The sequence below is a fragment of the Melanerpes formicivorus genome, unplaced genomic scaffold, assembly GCF_026170545.1.
Source record: "Melanerpes formicivorus ecotype bairdi unplaced genomic scaffold, bMelFor1.0.p_v2 SCAF_88, whole genome shotgun sequence".
In the NCBI taxonomy this organism is placed as follows: Eukaryota; Metazoa; Chordata; class Aves; order Piciformes; family Picidae; genus Melanerpes; species Melanerpes formicivorus.
Window position 1 is genome coordinate 1,527,644 of NW_027142440.1, and position 21,340 is coordinate 1,548,983.

Sequence of the window (21,340 nt, forward strand, 5' to 3'; positions counted from 1 at the left end):
CCAGCTTTCCAGGCTGAGCTTGGTGCCATGTGGCCTGGAACATCCCTTGGTCAGTTGCTGTCAGCTCTCCCAGCTGTGTCCCTCCCAATTCCTTGTGCAACCCCAGCCTGCTGCTGGTGGGGAGAGGAGCAGAGAAGGCCTTGGCCCTGTGTGAGCAAAATCTGCTCAGTGATAGCTGAAACATCCCTCTGTGATCAGCACTGGTTCCAGCACAGATCCAAACCACAGCTGCTGGGGGGAAGATTAACCCTGTCCCAGCCCAAAGCAGCACAATACTGCATGGAATACTGCCAAGGAGGCTCAGGGGTGACTTCATTGCCCTCTCCAACTCCCTGAAGGGAGGTTGTAGCCAGGTGGGGGTTGGTCTCTTCTCCCAGGCACCCAGCACCAGAACAAGAGGACACAGTCTCAAGCTGTGCCAGGGGAGGTTTAGACTCGAGGTGAGGAGAAAGTTCTTCACTGAGAGAGTTGTGAGCCATTGGGCCGTGCTGCCCAGGGAGGTGGTGGAGTCCCCATCCCTGGAGGTGTTCAAGAGGGGATTGGATGTGGCACTTGGAGCCATGGTTCAGTCATGAGGTCTGTGGTGCCAGGTTGGACTTGATGATCCTCGAGGTCTCTTCCACCCTTGGTGATAGTGTGAGACTGTGAATAAACCTTCCAGTGTTTGTTTCCTGAGGACTGCTTTTAATGACTCCTGCCTGTAAGGGGAGAAGACTTTCTTGTCTCCTTTCCCCACTGCTTCCCTCCCACCTCCAGTCCATGAGCTGATGTTAGGAACTAGTTCTGCACCATGAGGGTGGTGGAACACCGGAACAGGTTGCCCAGGGAGGTGGTCAAAGCTCCATCCCTGGAGATAGTCAAGGTGAGGCTGACAAGGCCCTGGGCAACCTGATCTAGTTGAGGATGTGCCTGCTGAGTGCAGGGGGGTTGGACTGGATGAGCTCTGGAGGTCCCTTCCAACCCAGCCCATTCTGTGATTCTATGCAGTGGGTCAGAGGGGAAAGCCTGGAGAGAGATCTGTAGTTACCTGTGGCTAGAGCAGTGTGAGCTGTGTGTCCCAGAGGCCTGGGGATTTAGGGCAGAAGGGGCAAGGCAATGGTCCTGCCTCCTCTCTCTCATAATGTGCTCCAAGCAGTTTCTCAGGGGCTGAGTCTGGTGGCTGCTCCTGACCAGAAAGTTTATTGCCAGTGTTGGATGAGGGGAGCTGAAACTCCCAAGCTTTGAATCCTTTCTCTGGTCAGGTCACCACTGCAGCACCTTTGAGCTCTGGGCTCTGCCTGCTCTTGATTGGAAGCTTTTTGATTTCAGAGGTGAGGAGAAGAGTACTGAGCCCTGACCATCTGCTGTGGTGCACCCTGGCTCTCCCACACACCTCTGTCTGTACTGCTGAGAGCTACTCCCAGAGTGGCTGCCAAGCTTGGCAAGTGTGCATGGCTTTGAGTGGTTTAGTCAGGGGGTCTGTGGTGACAGGTTGGACCTGATGGTCTTGGAGGTCTCTTCCAACCTTGGTGATTTTGTGTAGCTTGCAGAAATCCTGCCTTGGGCACAGGGAATTTTCACAGGATTTGGGATATCTTCGAAGATGAAGTCCCAGAAGTGTAGCAAAGCTGCTGGCAGGGCTCTGGTTGTAGCCCTGTGATCAGCTATGGAATCCTGGAAGGGACCTCAGAGATCTGTCAGTGGGCAGGGACACCTCCCACCAGCTCAGGTTGCTCAGGGCCTCATCCAATCTGGCCTGGAACATCTCCAGGGTGGGGACATCCACAGCCTGCCTGGGCAACATGTTCCAGTGCCTCACCACCTTTATTATTAGCTTTAAATCAGGGGCACTTCCATTGTACCTGCTTGAGACTGAGCAGCCAAGAGACAAACTCAGTCATCTCCCAAAGGGGTTGGGTTTGGGGCTTGTTCATTGTGACCTAGGTTGGCATTTTAGTGTCTCCTTTTGTGTCTGATCTTGTAGATGGGGCTAGATACCTGCTGCTACTCAGCTGGGATTGAATCTTACTCTCTCTGGTGTTCATAAATGCCAGGCAAGACCTCAAGCTGGTGGCCTCCAGCCCACAACATCACCCAGTTTGGTGCATGCTGGCATTTCTCCTTGGCCAGGGCTGTGCCTGAGATACCACAGCAGGAAATGTGGTGGTGGTGAGAAGTGCTCAAGGCCATCCCAGAAGGGATTCTGGAGGCACTGGAGATGTGCCTGCAGTAAGAGCATTGAGGCATTGGTGCCAGTCAAGCAGTGAGGGTGAGAAGGTTGTTCTTCACTTGCCACCTGACTCTTCATCTTAGCACAGAATGTGGAAGCTTGTAAGCAGAGGTCTTGAAAAGTCTCCATTTCCACCTGCTCAGTTCTGGATGCCACAGTGTGAGAAAGACACTGAGGTCCTGGAGGGTGTCCAGAAAAAGCACCAAGGCTGGTGAGAGGTTTGCAGGGTGTCTTAAGAGGAGCAGCTGAGGGAGCTGGGGGTGTTCAGTCTGGAGAGGAGGAGGCTGAGGGAGACCTCATGGCTCTCTGCAGCTCCCTGAGAGGAGGCTGGAGTGAGGCTGGTGCTGGTCTCTTCTCCCTAGTAATGAGGATAGGATGAGAGGAAATGGCCTGAAATGGTGCCAGGGGAGGGCTAGGTTGGAGATGAGGAAAAATTGCTGCAAGAGTGGTCAGGGATTGGCAGAGGCTGCCCAGGGGGGTGGTGGAGTCCATGCCTGGAGGTGTTCAGGAAGCTGTAGCTGTGGTGCTTCAGGATGGTTCAGTGGCAGTTGGCTTACAGCTGGCCTGGATCTTAAAAGCCTCTTCCAACCTTAATGATTTGCCATGGGGTCTCTCTGCAGCACCAAGCAAAGCAATCTGATCCTTTGGGCTGCTGACTTTCCCCTGCTGGATGCTTTGTGCTGTGCTTTGCTTGCTGTGAAGCAGTGCTTCCCTCTCCAGTGCAGCCTCCCAAGCTGCTGGCCCTAGCAGATTGTTTATATTTGTGCAGAGCCTTCTGCTTAGCCTTCACATTGCTCTTCAGAGCTCTGCTTAACCACATTGGGTTCTGCTGCTCTTTTTTCTTGCATAAACTTAGCTGGGATGAATTTCAAATGTGGTTTATCCAACTGTTAAGGGTTTCCCACTTTGCTGCAGTAGATTTCACATATGTTGCAGAATTCCAAACCCAGATCTGGTGGACATATTGCCCTGCTCTGCTTTGCTTTGCTTTGCTTTGCTTTGCCTTCCCCCCACCCCCACCCCCTCCCCTCCAAGTCAGAAATAGAGAGTGTTTTAAAGCATCACAGTGGCAATATTTAGGTCACTGGCTCCAGCATGCTGCCTGGCTGCAAATCCATTTGTCATATTGAGCTTGTTTCCAGGATTAAGATCACCAAGGTCCATACAGTTATTAAAAACCCCAATAATTTCCCAGTAGTCCCACAGTACCACAGTCTCACCAAGGTTGGAAGAGACCTCGAGGATCATCAAGTCCAAGCTGTCACCACAGACCTCATGACTAGACCATGGCACCAAGTGCCACATCCAATCCCCTCTGGAACACCTCCAGGGATGGGGACTCCACCACCTCCCTGGGCAGCACATCCCAATGACCAATGACTCTCTCAGGGAAGAACTTTCTCCTCACCTCCAGCCTAAACCTCCCCTGGCACAGCTTGAGACTGTGTCCTCTTGTTCTGGTGCTGCTTGCCTAGGAGAAGAGACCAACCCCCACCTGGCCACAACCACCTTTCAGGGAGTTGGAGAGGGCAATGAGGTCTCCCCTGAGCCTCCTCTTCTCCAGGCTAAGCAACCCCAGCTCCCTCAGCCTCTCCTCACAGGGCTGTGCTCCAGACCCCTCCCCAGCATTGTTGCCCTTCTCTGGACACCTTCCAGCAGCTCAACCTCTTTCCTAAGCTGAGGAGCCCAGAACTGGACACAGGACTCAAGGTGTGGCCTAAGCAGTGCTGAGCACAGGGCACAAGGACTTCCCTGCTCCTGCTGGCCACACTCTTCCTGATGCAGGCCAGGATGCCATTGGCCCTCTTGGCCACCTGGGCACACTGCTGGCTCATGTTCAGGCAGCTGTCAATCAGCACCCCCAGGTCCCTCTCTGTTTGGCAGCTCTCAGCCACTCTGCCCCCAGCCTGTAGCTCTGCCTGGGGTTGCTGTGGCCAAAGTGCAGCTCCTGGCACTTGGACTTGTTGAATGCCATCCTGTTGGCCTCTGCCCATCTGCCCAGCCTGGCAAGGTCCCTCTGCAGAGCCCTTCTGTCCTCTAACTGACCAACATCTGCTCCCAGCTTGCTGTCATCTGCAAACTTGCTGATGACTGACTCAATGCCCTCCTCCAGATCATCAATGAAGATGTTAAAGAGCACAGGGCCCAGCACTGATCCCTGGGGCACACCACTGGTGCCTGGCTGCCAGCTGGCTGTGGCACCATTCAACACCACTCTCTGGGCTCAGCCTCCAGCCAGTTCCTAACCCAGCTCAGAGAGCTGCTGTCCCAGCCAGGGGCTGACAGCTTGGCCAGGAGTTTGCTGTGGGGGATGGTGGCAAAGGCCTTGCTGAGGTCCAGGCAGACCACATCCACAGCCTGCCCCACATCCATACTGGGAGCCAAGTTCTGCTGCCATGTTCCTGTGACCCACTGCACAGGACAGGCTTTGTGCTGACCATGCAGTAGTAACCAACTCTGCTTTACTTCTGCTGTGAGCTTTGTGTGTGGTGGTGTCCAGAGATAACAGCCCTCTGTCCCTTTGCCCTAGGCAGGCCACATTTGCACTACTGTTCTGAGCTCCCTGGTTCAAGAGAGACAGGGAACTGCTGGAGAGAGTCCAGGGGAGGCTGCAGAGCTGCTGAGGGGCCTGGAGCAGCTCTGGGAGCAGCAAAGGCTGAGAGCCCTGGGGCTGAGAGCCTGCAGAAGAGCAGCCCCAGAGGGCAGCTGAGCAATGCTCAGCAAGAGCTCAAGGAGCTGTGGGGGGCAAGAGGCTGGGGCCAGGCTCTGCTGAGTGGTGCCCAGGGCCAGGCCAAGGGGCAGCCTTGGGCAGAGAGTGGAGCCCAGGAGGTTGGATGTGAAGAGGAGGAGCAAGTTGTTTGGTGTGAGGGTGCTGGAGGCGTGGAGCAGGCTGCCCAGAGAGGTTGTGGAGTGTCCTTGTGTGGAGAGCTTCCAACCCCCCCTGGGCATTGTGCTGCTGGGCACTGTGCTGTGGGTGCCCTGCTGGAGCAGGGGTTGGACTGGGTGATCTCTGGAGATCCTTTCCAACCCCACCATGTTTCATGTGAATGGGAGGAGAAAGTTGTTTGTTGTGAGGGTGCTGGAGGCCTGGGGCAGGCTGCCCAGAGAGGTTGTGGAGCCTCCTGCTCTGGACACACTCCAGCCCCCCCTGGCTGTGTTCCTGTGTGCCCTGCCCTCGGTGACCCCGCTCTGGCAGGGGGATTGGACTGGTTGGATCTTTCGAGGTGCCTTCCAAGCCCTACCATTCTGTGATGCACACCTGAGCTTTGCTTTTCATTCCTGAGAGGAACAAGCTTGTGACCAGAGCCTTGTCGTGTGCTTTGTCCCCGGCAGCGAGAGCTTGATGCCACAGCAACGATATTGGCCAACCGGCAGGATGAGAGTGAGCAGTCCAGGAAGAAACTCATCGAGCAAAGCCGGGAGTTCAAGAAAAACACTCCAGAGGTAAGGAGCAAAGCTGCAGCTGCCTGCCCACCACCTTCCAGCAGTCTCTGCTCTTAGGCCTGCTGAAGTGTTCTGGGGTTTGTTTCCTCTCACTGGTTTGTTCCCGTGGGTTTGGTCCCCCGCGGGGGCCTGGGTGCTTGTCTCTGCTGGCTTCTCTTCCAGCAGCCTTTGCATCCTGCCAGTCCTGACACAGGAATGGATGGGGTTTAGAGGAAGGGTGAGCTGAGAGGAAGCCTTCAGATAGGCTTGCTCTGGATTTTGTAATAAACTAAAACCTGGAGAGTTGCAAAGGGTCTCCCTCACTGATCCAAACTCTCACAGCACTTGGGTGTCGAAGGCAGCATTGCACTGCCCAGGAAGATCTGTGCCAAGGGAGTAGCTTCAGAGATGCTGAGCTCTCAGTCAAGAATCAAATGAGCTTTTGCTGTTGGTTGCACCAAGGGCAGTGCTGAGCTCCCTGGAAGCCTCCCCTTGGAGGATGTGTCTTGCTTGGTGTTGTGTGAAAGGTGCCAGGAGCAGTGCTGGGCAGCCCTTGGGTCGGTGATTGCTGCCTGTAGGGCACTGGGAGTGTTGGAGCTCTTCCCTGTGTGTGCTGAGTTACATCACAGACTCCTGTGGTGGATGCAGAGCAATGTGTACAGCTTGTTTGTGTTGTGGGGCTGTTTTTACCCCTTGACTGCCAGCAGTCTGCTCATCCAGGCCTGTTCCAGGCTTTCAGAGCCCCTTCCTGAGACACAAGTATCCGTTCCTGCCAAGGCCCTTCCTGGGAGAGGAGCAGCAGGCAGCTCTTCCAACCTTTGGTGCTGCTTCTCAAGCAGCAGAGGCTGCTTTGCAGCATCCTTTTGGTACTGAGGGAGAGGTGCTGGAGGATCTGACCCAGAGATGGGAAAGGAAATGTCCAGAGCAGGATTCACCTCTGGGCAAAGGGGAATGGTTAACTGATGGCCTGAGGAGGTTTTGTGGGGCATAAATCAGCTCACTTTCTGTGGAAGAAGTTTGGGAGGCTGAAGCTGTGGAGGAGCTGAACATGGAGCAAAAGAGCATGAATGCAGCAGCTCAGAGGGTGAGGAGTGAGCTGATTCCCTTTGCAGGAGAGAGCAAACTGGGGGGGAGAAGAGGAGGAAGGTGAGGAGTGCAAGAATGTGGAGGATGTAGGACTCTGTATTAAAATTGGTTTCTGGGGCCAGGTTGTCACTCTCTGCTGGAAGCAGAAGTTCATTTGACAGTACACAACTTGCATTTCCTCTGCCCTTGTCTCCCATAAGAAAAATGACAACTTCTTGAGCACATGGTGCAGCTATCAGCTCCTGGCTGCCAGCCTCTCTGCAGATGTGTTCCAGGGTGAGCTCTTCAGGCCAGCTTTATGGAGCAGAAGGCTGCTGTGGGGAGAAACAAACAAAACCCAACCAACACTGCACCTTACAAATGCTTTCTGAGAGCACTGGGCTGACCTGGGGCACTGTGTGCAGCTCTGGAGCCTTCATCACAGAGAACCTCTGCTATGGGTCAGGCTGGGAGAGCTGGGGCTGTTCAGCCTGGGGAAGAGCAGGCTTCAGGGGGACCTCAGAGCAGCCTTCCAGTGCCTGATGAGACCTACACAAAGACAGGGCAGGGACCATCTCCAGGGGCCTGTGGTGATAGGATGAGAGGCAATGGATTGAAACTGGAGCAGGGCAGATTTAGGTTGGACATCAGGAGGAAGTTCTGCAGAAGGAGAGTGATGAGAGACTGGAACAGGTTGTTCAGAGAGGTGGCTGAAGCCTTGTCCCTGGGAGACATTGGAGGTCAGGCTTGATGTGGCCCTGCACAGCCTGCTCTAGCTGGAGGTGTCCCTGCTGCCTGCAGGGGGTTGGCCAAGATGAGGTCTCCCCTCACCCTCCTCCAGCCTAAACACCCCCAGTTCCCTCAGCTGCTTCTCTCCAGCTCTGTTCCCCATACCTTTGTTGCCCTTCTCTGGGCCTCCTCCAGTGCCTCACTCTCCTTCTTGGAGTGAGGAGGCCAAAACTGATCCCAGGGTTTGAGGTGTGGCCCCAGCAGTGTTGATTGCAGGGGGGATGATCCCTGCCCTAGTCCCAGGGCTCCTCCAAAGCCAGCTCTTTCCCAAGTGTGCATGCAGATTTTGAGTAGTCTTTGTCTCTCTTCCCTCCTGTGGTGCTTCATCCTGCAGACTTGGTTCTGACCAGCCCCACAATCCAACTCCACTTCTGCTTCCTCTCAGAATGGAAATGGGGTCCAAGATTTGGAAGCAGAGACCTGAACTGTGACCACCAGCTGTGAGAGCTCCTGCCTCAGAGGCATGGGGGATGCAGCTCACCTACAGAAGCTCTGATAGGGTCACCCTCTCCTGGCCAAGGTGTTTCCTGTTGGGGTGTAAGAGGCAAAACCCAAGTGAAGCAGTGTCCAACCTTGCTGGCAAACCTCACTGAGCTCCTTCTTGGAATCACAGAATTGTGAGGGCTGGAAGGGAGCTCGAGGCTCAGCCAGCTCCAACCCCCTGCCATGGGCAGGGACACCTCACACCACAGCAGGTTGCTCACAGCCACCTCCAGCCTGGCTGCAAACCCCTCCAGGCAGGAGGCTTCCACCACCTCCCTGGGCAGCCTGTGCCAGGCTCTCACCTCATGACTTCCCTCATGGGGAAGAACTTCTTCCACAAAAGCTGAAGCTGTGCACTCTGTGCTCACCTTCAGCTGCTCTCTGCACTCCCCAGAAGGGAATTCCCTGCACCCTCCTCTGAGATCAGGCAGCTTTGGAAGGGAGCTGCAGATGACAAGGCAGGGTTGGGAACTGCTCAGCCTGATTCTCTCTGCCACTGCAGTTTTGTCTGCCAAGCTGCCTGGTGTGGTGAACACATCCTTGGTGGACAGAAGAGCTGGGAGCTGCTGGCATTCCCCAGTGGATACATTGATGTTGCTAAGTCATCAAATGTGCTCTTTTTAACCCCCCAAAAGAGGGCTGTGGGAGCAGAACCCTCGTCCAGATACATAAATAACTCAGAGTACAGCTCCACTTATCTGTCCATGATGAACTAATGACTTTCTTGGTCCTAAAACAACCCCAAAGCCACAGAGATGGAATTGTTCAGTGCCAGGATTTGTTTCACAGTTTGATTTTGTTCTGCTGTGGCCCTGTCAGGGCAGTGCTGGTTTAGCCCCATGCAGCATCTCCTGTCCTCTGCTGTAGACAGTCTCACCATCAGTCACAGAAGGTAAGGGCTTGGGAGGGACCTCAGAAGCTCACCCAGTCCAACCCCCTGCCAGAGCAGGGGCACCCAGGGCAGGGCACACAGAACACATCCAGGTGGGGTTGGAAAGTCTCCAGAGCAGGAGACTCCACAACCTCTCTGGGCAGCCTGCTCCTGGCCTCCAGCACCCTCACAGGGACAAAGATTTCCCTCCTGTGCCCCTGGCACCTCCTCTGCTCCAGCTTGCCCCCAGTGCCCCTTGTGCTGTCCTTGGCCATCCCTGAGCAGAGCCTGGCTCCAGCCCTGAACATCTTGATCCCCAGCACTGAGGGCAGCCCTCAGGCTCCTCTGCTCCAAGCCCCAGCTGCCTCAGCCTGGCCTCACAGGGAGATGTTCCACTGCCTGCAGCAGCTCTGTGGCTCTGTGCTGGACTCTCTCAAGCAGCTCCCTGAGATTCTTCTTGAACTGAGGGGCCCAGAACTGGGCACAGTATTCCAGGTGTGGTCTCACCAGGGCAGAGCAGAGGGACAGGAGGCCCTCCATTCACCTGCTCACCACAGTCCTTCTGATGCCCCCCAGGATGCCCTTGGCCCCAAGGCTCATTGCTGCCTCGTGGGCATCCTGCTGTCCACCAGGACCCTCAAGTTGCTTTTCCCTATGTTGATCTCCAGCCTGTACTTGTCCATGGAGTGTGGCTTGTCCTGCCTCTGCTGCCCATTGCTGGCTGGGCTGTGCTCTAGCCTCTCCATAATGCCTGCTTGAAAGCAGCCTGCTGTGTGGCAGAGGAGGAGCTGAGAGCTGCCTGCTGAAGGTGAGGCTGCTGCTGCTGCTTTTAGTACAAGTGACAGATCTATTTGGGTCATTTCTGCCTTCCTTGCAAGTGATCAGATTGCTGCAAAAGGAATCAAATCTTTCCATCTTTAGAGGAAGGGTTCCAGGGCTTCTGGTATTTACAAATGTTAAATTGCTATTTCTGACCTGGCCTGCTGGGACCTGGCTGTGGGAAGAAGTGAATGTTTGGGAGCCTTGGGAGAGCAGGGAGTGCAGTGGTGGCTGTTCCATGCAGGAGATTGTAGAAAGGAGGCTTAGCTCCTGCTACTGCAGGAGGTTCTTTTTACCTCCTCACACACTCTGAGGGTCACAGCAGACCTGCTGTGGGGTATTTTCAGTCTCACTGATTGCACTGGCTTGGAAAGGACCCTCCAAGGGCATCTTGTCCAAGCCCCCTGCAGGCAGCAGGGACATCTCCAACTAGAGCAGCCTGCCCAGGGCAGTTTGACCTCGAGTGTTTCCAGGGCCTCCACCCCCTCCCTGGGCAGCTGGTTCCACTACTTCACCACTCTCATTGTGCAGAGCTTCCTCCTGGTGTCCAACCTAAACCTGCCCTGCTCCAGGTTCAAACCATTGTCCCTTGTCCTATCACCACAAGCCCTTGGAACCAGTCCCTCCCCAGCCTTCTCTAGGTCCCTGTCAGATATTTAAATGCAGCTCTAAGGTCTCCCCAGAGTCTTCTCTCAACTTGTTTCATCCTGAGCAGCGACTGTGGAAGGCTGAGGCTGGTCAGGAGATGACTTGAAGCATCAGTTTTCCATGGCTGTTGCCTGGAAGACATCTCAAAACACACCATGTGGGCTGCTGCTCTGCAGCAGAGGAGCTTTTGTTCTCTTTGAGGGGTAATTCCAGTTGTGTTGTGGCTAACTCTGGTGCTTCTGGGGCATCTTAACCTCCCTGAAATTTTTAGTCCAATTCACCACCTCTTCATGTGCTGATTCTACTGTGAAGAAGCTAAAGTTTGCCATCTTTGAATATAAACACAAGACAAACTCCCCAGGAGCCAGCAGTGCTCCCTGGCAGCCCAGAGCCAGCTGAGTGCTGAGCTGCAGCCAGAGCAGGAGCACAGGGAGGGGATTCTGCCCCTCTGCTCTGCTCTGCTCAGCCCCCACCTGCAGCACTGCCTCCAGCTCTGGGGCCCCCAGCACAAGAAGGACCTGGAGCTGCTGGAGAGGCTCCAGAGGAGGCCACAGAGATGATCAGAGGCTGCAGAACCTCCCCTGTGGGGCCAGGCTGGGAGAGCTGGGGCTGTGCAGCCTGGAGAAGAGAAGGCTCCAGGGAGACCTCAGAGCAACCTTCCAGTACCTGAAGGGCTCCAGGAGAGCTGGGGAGGGACTTGTGACAAGGGCTGGGAGTGCCAGGATGAGAGACAATGGCTTTGAGCTGGGAGAGGGGAGATTGAGAGTAGAGATGAGGAAGAAATTCTTTGCAGTGAGGCTGGGGAGACTCTGGCACAGGCTGCCCAGGGAGGCTGTGGCTGCCTCCTGCCTGGAGGTGTTCAGGGCCAGGCTGGATGAGGCCTTGAGCAGCCTGTGCTGGTGGGAGGTGTCCCTGCCCATGGCAGGCTGGGAGTGAATGAGCTTTTGGGTCCCTTCTCACCCAAACCATGCCATGGATTACTTCTTTTTTCAGTCTCTGAACAATGTTCTGTTGTAGGGGTTGATAATTTGTGGTACAAAGGGGAGACACTTCCTAAAGCTGATGGCTTTGCCTCCTGTCTCTCCAGATTCCTAGCTGAGCCAACTGCATTTTGCTTACCCTGGTTCTGATTTCGATATTGAGAAGCTGTTCTGATGCTTTCAGTGGTGCCTGCTTTGAAACTGGCCAAGAACAACAGTGACACAGACAGCAAGCAGCTAACTGAGCAAGCCCAGACTCTGTGAATCAATCATGTGTGGTGGTTCAGTGCTCCTGCAGAGGGGAGGCAGGGATCCCTCAGCCCCTCTAGCTCTGCCCTGCTGTGTGGTGCAGCCATGCAAACCAGGTAACCCTGGGCTGTGGTGGTTCTTACCTGGCTCACCTGAAGCATGGAGCATTGAACTGAGCATGAGGCAAAAGAGCAGCCTGAGAGGCCTGGGCCAGCTGCTCTGGGAAATGAAGTCATGGAATAGTTTGGGTTGGAACAGACCTTTTGATATCCTCAAGTGCAAGCATTAACCCAGCACTGCCCAGGTCACCACCAAACCATGCCCCTCAGCACCACATCTCCATGGCCCTGACACCCCAGGGAGAGGGACTCCACCAGTGGGCCTGGGCCAGGCCTGGACAGCCCTTTAGGGGAAGAAATTGTGCCTTGTGTCCAACCCAGGCCTCCCCTGGTGCAACCTGAGGCTGGTTCCTCCTGTGCTGTTGCCTGAGAGAAGAAATCCCACTCCCACCTGGCTCTGACCTCCCCTAGGGAGCTGCCAAGAGCCAGCAGCTCTCCCCCTGAATGGAATCCTGGTTCCTGGGGTGAGAGCATGAGCTCTGAAACGTGAGGCAGGGGTGAGGCACCTGCATGCAGCACACATCTGGATCCAGGAGGTTACCCTGGCAGCTTGGCACTTCAGTCCCTGCTTTGTCCTGGTGCTGAGCTGCACTGGGGGTTCCTCACTGTTGTTGCCCATCTCTGTTGCCAGGTTGTGCTGGTGAGATGTAGAATCAAGGCTGCCTTTAAATGCTCCACTTAACACCTCTATTTTGTGAAGCAGAGTAAAGATTGGATCAGCAGAGCTGTGGGAGGACATGGGAGAACCTTGAACTGTAGACATGGGCAGCACAAGCAGGTCCTCAGCAGACAGCTTGAGTGTGCTCTGCAGAATGCAGTGCTGGGAGGTGCCAGAAATGAGCTGCCGAAGATCCTGTCCTCACAGTGCCTGCGTGGAGGTGGCTGCCTGCTGACCCCAAGCACAGGCAGAGCTACAAGTGATGCAGGCTGCCAGCAGTGCTGTCCCTGAGGCCTGCCCAGTGCTGCTGTGTGCCTGTGCCAGCAGAGCTGCTCCGGCCGCCGCGGTCTGTGTGCGGCTGGCACCGCTCTGCTCGGGGGCAGTTCTGTGCTGCTTTGGTTGAGCTGGCTGAGCTGGCACTGCTCTGCTCAGGGGCAGTTCTGTGCTGCCTTGGTTGAGCTGGCACTGCTCTGCTCAGGGGCAGTTCTGTGCTGCTTTGGTTGAGCTGGCTGAGCTGGCACCGCTCTGCTCAGGGGCAGTTTGGTTGAGCTGGCTGAGCTGGCACCGCTCTGCTCAGGGGCAGTTCTGTGCTGCTTTGGTTGAGCTGGCTGAGCTGGCACCGCTCTGCTCAGGGGCAGTTCTGTGCTGCTTTGGTTGAGCTGGCTGAGCTGGCACTGCTCTGCTCAGGGCAGTTCTGTGCTGCTTTGGTTGAGCTGGCTGAGCTGGCACTGCTCTGCTCAGGGGCAGTTCTGTGCTGCTTTGGTTGAGCTGGCTGAGCTGGCACCGCTCTGCTCGGGGGCAGTTCTGTGCTGCTTTGGTTGAGCTGGCTGAGCTGGCACCGCTCTGCTCAGGAGCAGTTCTGTGCTGCTTTGGTTGAGCTGGCTGAGCTGGCACCGCTCTGCTCGGGGGCAGTTCTGTGCTGCTTTGGTTGAGCTGGCTGAGCTGGCACTGCTCTGCTCAGGGCAGTTCTGTGCTGCTTTGGTTGAGCTGGCTGAGCTGGCACTGCTCTGCTCAGGGGCAGTTCTGTGCTGCTTTGGTTGAGCTGGCTGAGCTGGCACTGCTCTGCTCAGGGGCAGTTCTGTGCTGCTTTGGTTGAGCTGGCTGAGCTGGCACTGCTCTGCTCAGGGGCAGTTCTGTGCTGCTTTGGTTGAGCTGGCACTGCTCTGCTCAGGGGCAGTTCTGTGCTGCCTTGGTTGAGCTGGCTGAGCTGGCACTGCTCTGCTCAGGGGCAGTTCTGTGCTGCCTTGGTTGAGCTGGCTGAAGGACAGAGCTCAGAAGGTTGTGATCAGTGCTGCAGAGTCTAGATGAAGGCCTGTAGCTGGTGGTGCTCCCTGGGGTCAGGACTGGGTCTGGGCTTGTTCAGCATAGAATCATGGAACAGCCTGAGTTGGAAGGAACTTTAAAGATTGTGTGGTTCTACCTCTGCCATGGGCAGGGACACCTCCCAGTGCACCAGGTTGCCCAAGGCCTCATCCACCATGGTCTTAAACACTTCCAGTGATGAGATGTCTACAGCTTCTCTGAGCAACCTGGTCCAGTGTCTCATCACTCACTGCAAGAACTTTTGCCTAATAGCCAATCTAAACATCTTCAACTACACTGTGCATGAAGGGATGGAGTGGAGCCTCAGCCAGTTTGCTGATGCCCCCAGACTGACACTGGAGAGACTGAAAAGGCAACCTAAAAATACTGTGAAAACCACATTCATGCAAGGGGATGCCTTGAGGGATGGGGGAAATGCCCATGGGCTTGAATGAATGCAGCACCTGGAGCTTGCCTCCCTCCTCCTTTGGCTGTTGCAGAAGGGCTGCAGTAGGTGTCCTGCCATGTGTGTCACAAACGTGGTTTGACTTCAGCAGGGCTCTGGGCCCCACCAAAACATCCTCCTGAGCAAGTTTAGGAAGAGTGGGTTGAGAACTGGCTTTAAGAGCTCAGAGTGTTGTGGTCAGCAGCACAGGGTCTAGTTGGAGGCCTCTATCTTGTGGTGTTCCCCAGAACTCGGGACTGGCTCCACTCTTGTTCAAAACCTTCATCAGTGACCTGGATGAAGGGACAGAGTGGAGCCTCAGCCAGCTGCTGATGGTCCCAAACTGGGAGCAGTGGCTGACAGCCCTCAGGCTGTGCTGCCATCCAGCCAGGCCTGGCCAGGCTGCAGAGCTGGGCACAGGGAACCTCATGGAGCTCAGCAAGGGCAAGGGCAGGGTCCTGGCCCTGGGGAGGAACAACCTCCTGCAGCAGCACAGCTGAGGGGGGACCTGCTGGGAAGCAGCTCCAAGGAGAAGGAGCTGGGAGTGCTGGGGGACAAGAAGTTGCCCATGAGGCAGCAATGTGCCCTGGGGGCCAAGGAGGTCTTGTTTTTCCTACAGAAATGTCATTATTGTTGAAGTCCTCACTGCCTACAGGAAATGAACACAGGCAGTAGGCTCCAGTTTTCAAAAGTCTTCAATCTCATCCTGGTTGTTTCTGGATCCTTCTGTGGAATTACCCAGGCTGCAGCAGAGGAGAATGAAGAGAATGTGGCTTTTAGAAGAAACAGAATATTAATTCTGCTGGTTGAATTAGTTCTTAAAATGAGAGAGAGAGAGAGGGAGGGAGGGAGGGAGGGCTCCTTCTGATTGTTGGCAGTGACCTGTGCTGGATTCTGAGCAACTTTGCACTGTCAGCTTTGGTCCTGGGCTGTGTGAGCACAGGGAAACAACACCTGGACAAGGCACTGAGCATAGCCAGGCTGCAGGGGCAGGGCTGGGGCTCAGGGCTCTCTGCATGGGGTGAATATTGATTTGCTGCCATCTAGAGCTGGGCTCTTTTCCTTTCCCTTTCCCCCTTCTTTGAGTTCCCTTTCCTCCCCTCCCCCTCACCCCCTTCTTTCAGTTTTCCTTTTTCACTTTCCTTTCCCCCCTTCTTCTTCTACTTTCCTTCCCCCCTTCTTCTTTTACTTTCCTTCCCTTCCCTTCTTCTACTTTCCTTCCCTTCCCTTCTTCTACTTTCCTTCCCTCCCCTTCTTTTACTTTCCTTCCCTGCTTCTTCTTTTACTTTCCTTCCCTCCCCCCTTCTCTTCTACTTTCCTTCCCCCTTCTTCTTTTACTTTCCTTCCCCCCTTCTTCTTCTAATTTCCTTCCCCCTTCTTCTTTTACTTTCCTTCCCCCCTTCTTCTTCTACTTTCCTTCCCCCCTTCTTCTTCTACTTTCCTTCCCCCCTTCTTCTTTTACTTTCCTTCCCCCCTTCTTCTTTTACTTTCCTTCCCCCCCTTCTTCTTTTACTTTCCTCCCCCCCCTTCTTCTTTTACTTTCCTTACCTTTTTCCTACTATTTTATTTCCCCCTTCTTTTAGTTCCCACTGCCTTTTTAGTTTTTTCCCTCTTATTTTAGTTTTTTTGCCCCCCCTTCTATTTGTTTCTTTATTTTCCCTTGTTTTCTCAATATATTTTTCCTTCTTTCCCCCTTTTCCCCCCTTGTCTTCCATTCACTTTCCCTGTTCCTGACAGCCCACAGTGTGTGCATGTTCCCCCCCCCACCTTCACCAAGATTTCACCAGAACCAGAGAGGAGTCCTGGTTAAGTGAGGGCCTGAGTCTAGCCAAAGAGAGCTGACACTGTAAGGTACAAACTGGGCAAGGGGATACAGCTGTGCAGGGCCTGTGCTCAGGGCCTGTGATGCCTCTGGCTGCAGATTCTGTGGCTCTATGAATGTGGTTCAGGCAATTTGTGAATAGCAAATGGCTCAGTGCATGATAAGGGATGTGTAGAGACCACCTTTCTGTCTGCATTCATAGAATGGGTTGGGTTGAAAGGGAGCTTAAAGCTTATCCAGCTCCAAGCCCCTGCCATGGGCAGGGACACCTCCCACCAGCCCAGCTTGCTCAAGGCCTCAACCTTGAACACCTCCAGGGAGGAGGCAGCCACAGCCTCCCTGGGCAGCCTGTGCCAGAGTCTCCCCAGCCTCACTCTCAAGGATTTCTTCCTCATCTCCAGTCTCAATCTCCTCTCTCCGAGCTCAAAGCCATTGTCCCTCATCCTGGCACTCCCAGCCCTTGTCCAAAGTCCCTCCCCAGCTCTCCTGGAGCCCCTTCAGGTGCTGGAAGGCTGCTCTGAGGTCTCCAGGCTGAACAGCCCCAGCTCTCCCAGCCTGGCTTATTTCTTAAATATTACTTCAGGCAAAAGTTGAGGAAGCAAACTGGAGCCTAGGCTCTCCCTTCTTCCTCTTCTCAAATGGCTTGGAAAAGGAGAGTTGGAGATTCCTGTCAAGAAGAAATGCCTTCCCTGGGGTGAAGCAATTGGTAGAAGAAGAGTCTGTGCTGCCACTTGAGTCAGAGGTGCAGCATTCTCCAAGTGGAATCCTTTCATGAAACAGTTTTGTATTTGTAAGATTGTTCCTGGATTTCCAACAGCAGCAGAATGTTAAATACAGATTCTGTTAAAACATGAGCACAAAACCCCAGGCTGGGAGAGCAGAGAAGTGGGACTGGCCTTACAGGCTTGGAACTGAGATAGAGTAGAGTAGAGTAGAGTAGAGTAGAGTAGAGTAGAGTAGAGTAGAGTAGAGTAGAATAGACTAGACCAGACCAGGTTGGAAGAGACCTTCAAGATCAATGTGTCCAACCTATCATCCAACACCACCTAATCAACTAACCCATGGCACCAAGCACCCCATCAAGTCTCCTCCTGAACACCTCCAGGGATGGTGACTCTACCACCTCCCCGGGCAGCCCATTCCAATGGGCAATCACTCTCTCTGATGAGTTCCCTCCTTTGGGACCCTGAGGTGTAGGTGCCACATCCTCCCTTCCAGCGGTGTCAGTGAATGTTGCCAGTGCCTGAAGAGGGTCTGTTGGCAAGGTGAGCCACGTTGGTGAGGATTTGTGCTCCATGGGCTTGTTGCTTCAGCAGCTGAATGAGGAGCACATTGTGATGTGGCTTCCTTCAGCAGAATGATGGAGTCCCAGTGTCGTACAATGTAATCTCCAAACCAGTCTTGTGGAGCCAGTTAGGTTAAATCAGCTCTGGCCTTACTCCAGAGGTCTCTCACTCAGGAGATCTCAATAATTTTGTTGTCAGTATTTAATACTTCTTTGGCTGTGGCCTGTTCTCATGGTTAATAGGCAAAGCATCAGTGTTCCTGCCACACTCCCCTGTGCTCTGATCTCTTGCTGCCTTTTCACTTCGCTGGGGGTGAAGGAACAAGAGGAGAATGATAATTCCCAGCTGCATCTTTCTGGCTTTCTCATGAAACTGACCTCTGGTTTCTCTGCATGTGGCCCATCCTTACCACTGTAATTGCTTCCCATTATTAATTTTTGCTTTTGTACAGAAATTATCTTTCTCAGCCATAACAAAGCTAAGGCAGGATCTCTGGCAGATGGCATCCCCCCTGCTCTTTGCTGGGCACAGTGCTTAATGCTCACAGTGGTTCTTGCTGCAGCCCAGTGAGTTGAGCAGCAAATCCTCCCCAGGAGCAAACCTTTTTCATGGGAGACTCTCTGCTGTACTCACCTCATTGCTGTGTGTGAGCAGGCCCCAGGCTCCCTCTGAACACTGGGGCAGTCTGTTGGCTCAACTGGCAGCCTGGGTTCATGGAATCATAGAATGGTTTTGGTGGAGAGGACCTTAAAGCTCAGCCAGTTCCAACCCCCTGCCATGGGCAGGGACACCTCCCACCAGCCCAGGCTGCCCAACCTGGCTTTGAACACTTCCAGGGAGGAGGCAGCCACAGCCTCCCTGGGCAGCCTGTGCCAGAGTCTGCCCACCCTCACTCTCAAGGATTTCTTCCTCATCTCCAGTCTCAGTCTCCCCTCTCCCAGCTCACAGCCATTCTCCCTCATCCTGGCACTCCCAGCCCTTGTCAAAAGTCCCTTCTCAGCTTTCTTGCAGGCCTCCTTCAGGTACTGGAAAGCTTCAGTGAGAGGTTTTCTGGCTTTGGGGTTTGTTTTGCCCAAAGCAAGCAGCTTTGCTTTTCTCAGCAGGGAGGAGGTGGCAGCAGCGGCTGTAGGTGGGCAGCAGGCTGCAGAATCTGTGGGATTTATTTGGAGAGAACAGAACGTTGGGAAGGTCTCTTTCCAAAAGGAGATGCTTGGTGTGCAGGATTTCAGGGGTAACTGTGCAGCTGTGAAACTCTCTGTGTGAAGGGCTGGAGCCTAGGAAGAGCACTCCCTGGAGCAGCAGCAGCGATCATGCAGCGCAGGTCGCGCAGCAGAGAGGCTTCACTGGAAGCATTTTTCTGAGCCCACATGATGGAGGACACTTGGAGTTACTGTCTGTCTCTCCCTCTCTCCATTTGCTTTACAAATGTCCTTAAAATCAATTTTCTACAACACATTTACCTCAGAAGCCTTTCTGTAAAGCTGCAAATGTATGGGTGATTGCTTTATTCAAGAGAGGCAGAAACATTCCAGGAGGGAGCACGTCGGATTCAAGCCAGCACAGCAGAGCAGCTGAAGAAATTAATTCCTCTGGAGTCACCTGCTCCTGGTAATTTAGATTTGTTTTATTGAAGCATTTTCCTGGTTCAACTTGCCTGACAGTTGAAGAGTGCATTATTTCTTCTCACAGCACCACTTGCAGGCCTTGGGGTTTGCTGCCTCCTCCACTGCCCAGAAGCAGGCAGGGCGCTGTGTTTCGGTGCTGCTGCTGTGGGTTACAAAGGGACAGACTTGTAAGCAAATATTTACAGGGTAGTCTCCTGTTAAACATTGGGTGCCACTGGCAACCTCTCCCCTCACTCCAAATGAAACAACACAAAGTTTGTTTTCCTCCAAGTTTGCCTTTGCTTGAACTTCCCAGCCTTGACCCAGCTGGAAGCTGGCCGGAGCGAGCGAGCGGCCGGAGGGGAGGGCTGGGGAGTGGAGGTCAGAAAGAGGAGAAGGTTTCCAAGGTCAGAACTTGAAGAGAGAAAACCAAGGATCTTACAGGGCATTTGTCAGCCTTCCTTCTACTCTGATCTGGTGAGACCCCACCTTGAATGCTGCATCCAGTTCTGCTGTGCTGTTGAGTCAGTCCCAAGGAGGCCACGGGGATGATCCAAGGGCTGGAGCACCTCTGCTGTGAGGCCAGGCTGAGGGAGCTGGGGGTGTGCAGCCTGGAGAAGACTCCAAGGAGACCTTGAGCTGCCTTCCAGTAGCTGAATGGATCCTACAGGAAGGGCTGGAAAGGGACTTTTCATGAAGGTGGCTGGAGACAGGACAAGAGGGAATGGTTTGAAGCTGAGGGAGAACAGGGTTAGGCTGGAGCTGAGGAAGTAGTAGGAGGGTGGTGAGAGCCTAGAACAGGTTGCTCAGGGGGGCTGTGGATGTCTCCTCCCTGGAGATGATCCAGGCCAGGTTGGATGAGGCCTGTGCTGGTGGGAGGTGTCCCTGCCCATGGCAGGGAGGTTGGAGTGGATGATCTCTGAGGTTCCTAGGCCATTCTGTGCTTCCTTCTGAAGAATGGCTGCAGCTTCAGACAGCATGTCTGACTAAGAGCCTGATTTGATGTGTGCATCCCTGACTGCTTTGTCAGGGAAAATCCTTCCATTTCTTCAGCCAAGACAGCTGAGGCTTTTCTTGCTGTGGTACCAACAATTAACAGCACTCTCATCCTGCCCTGTGTTGCTTACAAAGGGAAGTGTGAAGCTGGGTGTGTAGATGGAGGTCACACAAAGATAGCCCTGAGCACTCTCAGAGCCAGTCCAAAGCTCAGTTCCTAAAGCCTTTTGAATGACAATTTGACTTATTTTCAAGAGTGAACATAAGAATAGCAGCCCAGCAAGATCTCTGCTCTTTCTTGCTCTCTGTATTTACCAACAGAAGAATCACAGAGTCACAGAATCATAGGGGCTGGAAGAGACCTCCAGAGACTGAGTCCAACTCCCCTGCCAGAGCAGATTCACCTAAAGCAGGTCACACAGGAACACATCCAGGCAGGCCTTGAATGTATCCAGAGATGGAGACTCCACCACCTCTCTGGGCAGCCTGCTCCAGGGCTCTGCCACCCTCAGAGCACAAAGTTCCTTCTCACATTTAGATGGAATCTAAACTTCAATTAATCTTTGATTAATGCTTTTCTTTCTCACTTTGTGAACAGACACACTGCAAACCTGCTCTGGTTCCTCAGCTGGACCACCTCAGAGTCCTTTAGGTGCAGCTTGAAGGAACCTGCTGTTCCCATTACAGTCGTTGGGTTGTCAGGAGTAGCTCTGGGAGTCAGAGTTGCTGCTTGGGAGAGATTTCTTCTCATTGCTGTGTGAAAAGTTGGTTCTGCTTGAGAGGAGAACAAACAATGAGTATGTTGAGTGAAAATTCATGGATCCATAGAATGGGTTGGGTTGGAAGGACCTTAAAGCTCATCCAGTTCCAACCCCTTGCCAGGAGCAGGGGACACCTCCCACCAGCCCAGCTTGCTCAAGGCCTCAACCTTGAACACCTCCAGGCAGGAGGCAGCCACAGCCTCCCTGGGCAACCTGTGCCAGAGTCTCCCCAGCCTCACTCTCAAGGATTTCTTCCTCATCTCCAGTCTCAATCTCCCCTCTCCCAGCTCAAAGCCATTGTCCCAAACAAAAAGGATGAGGTTCCAGGTTAGATTAAAACCCTTCCTGTTAAGATAAATAACCCCCCAGCTTTGCTTCCTGCAGGACCACTCTTCTTCTTCTGGCCCTTTTTTAGCTGGAGCCTTGAGGCGCAGCTTTAGGAGGAGGAAAGTTTGCAGCAAGCTCTTTCCCTCCCCAAATTCTGAGTCTGTTTTGCTTACTGAAGGAAAAAAAGGAGAAATCTTCCCTGGTAACCACTCTGAAGTCACTGAAATGCCAGCTGAGAATTAGAGAGCAGTGAAGACTCCTTTTGATTGCAGAATTCTTTTGGCATTAACACATCTGCAGTGTTGATGAATATATGGAAAAATGGAGCCGTGCCTCTCTCCTGCCCTGTCTCCGGCCTGACAATAAATCAGCTTCCCCCCCCCCTTAAAACGTCTGGCCTGGTAATTTATGTTTGCACAACCCATTACTGAATTCAGGGAAGGTGTTTTAGTTGGCAGGGCACAAGTCCAGGGATCCAGGGGAC

The 21,340-nt window shown here is 53.9% G+C and overlaps 1 protein-coding gene across 8 annotated transcripts in view; it reads left to right on the forward strand.

The window, feature by feature from the left end:
- Positions 1-21,340, forward strand: part of CUX1 (cut like homeobox 1) — a 461,619-nt gene that overhangs the window by 65,087 nt on the left and 375,192 nt on the right. For all 8 annotated transcript variants that reach the window (XM_068165418.1, XM_068165419.1, XM_068165412.1 and 5 more), the window contains exon 2: positions 5,543-5,653. In XM_068165418.1, the coding sequence (XP_068021519.1) occupies positions 5,543-5,653 (111 nt within the window). The remainder of the gene's footprint in view (positions 1-5,542; positions 5,654-21,340) is intronic.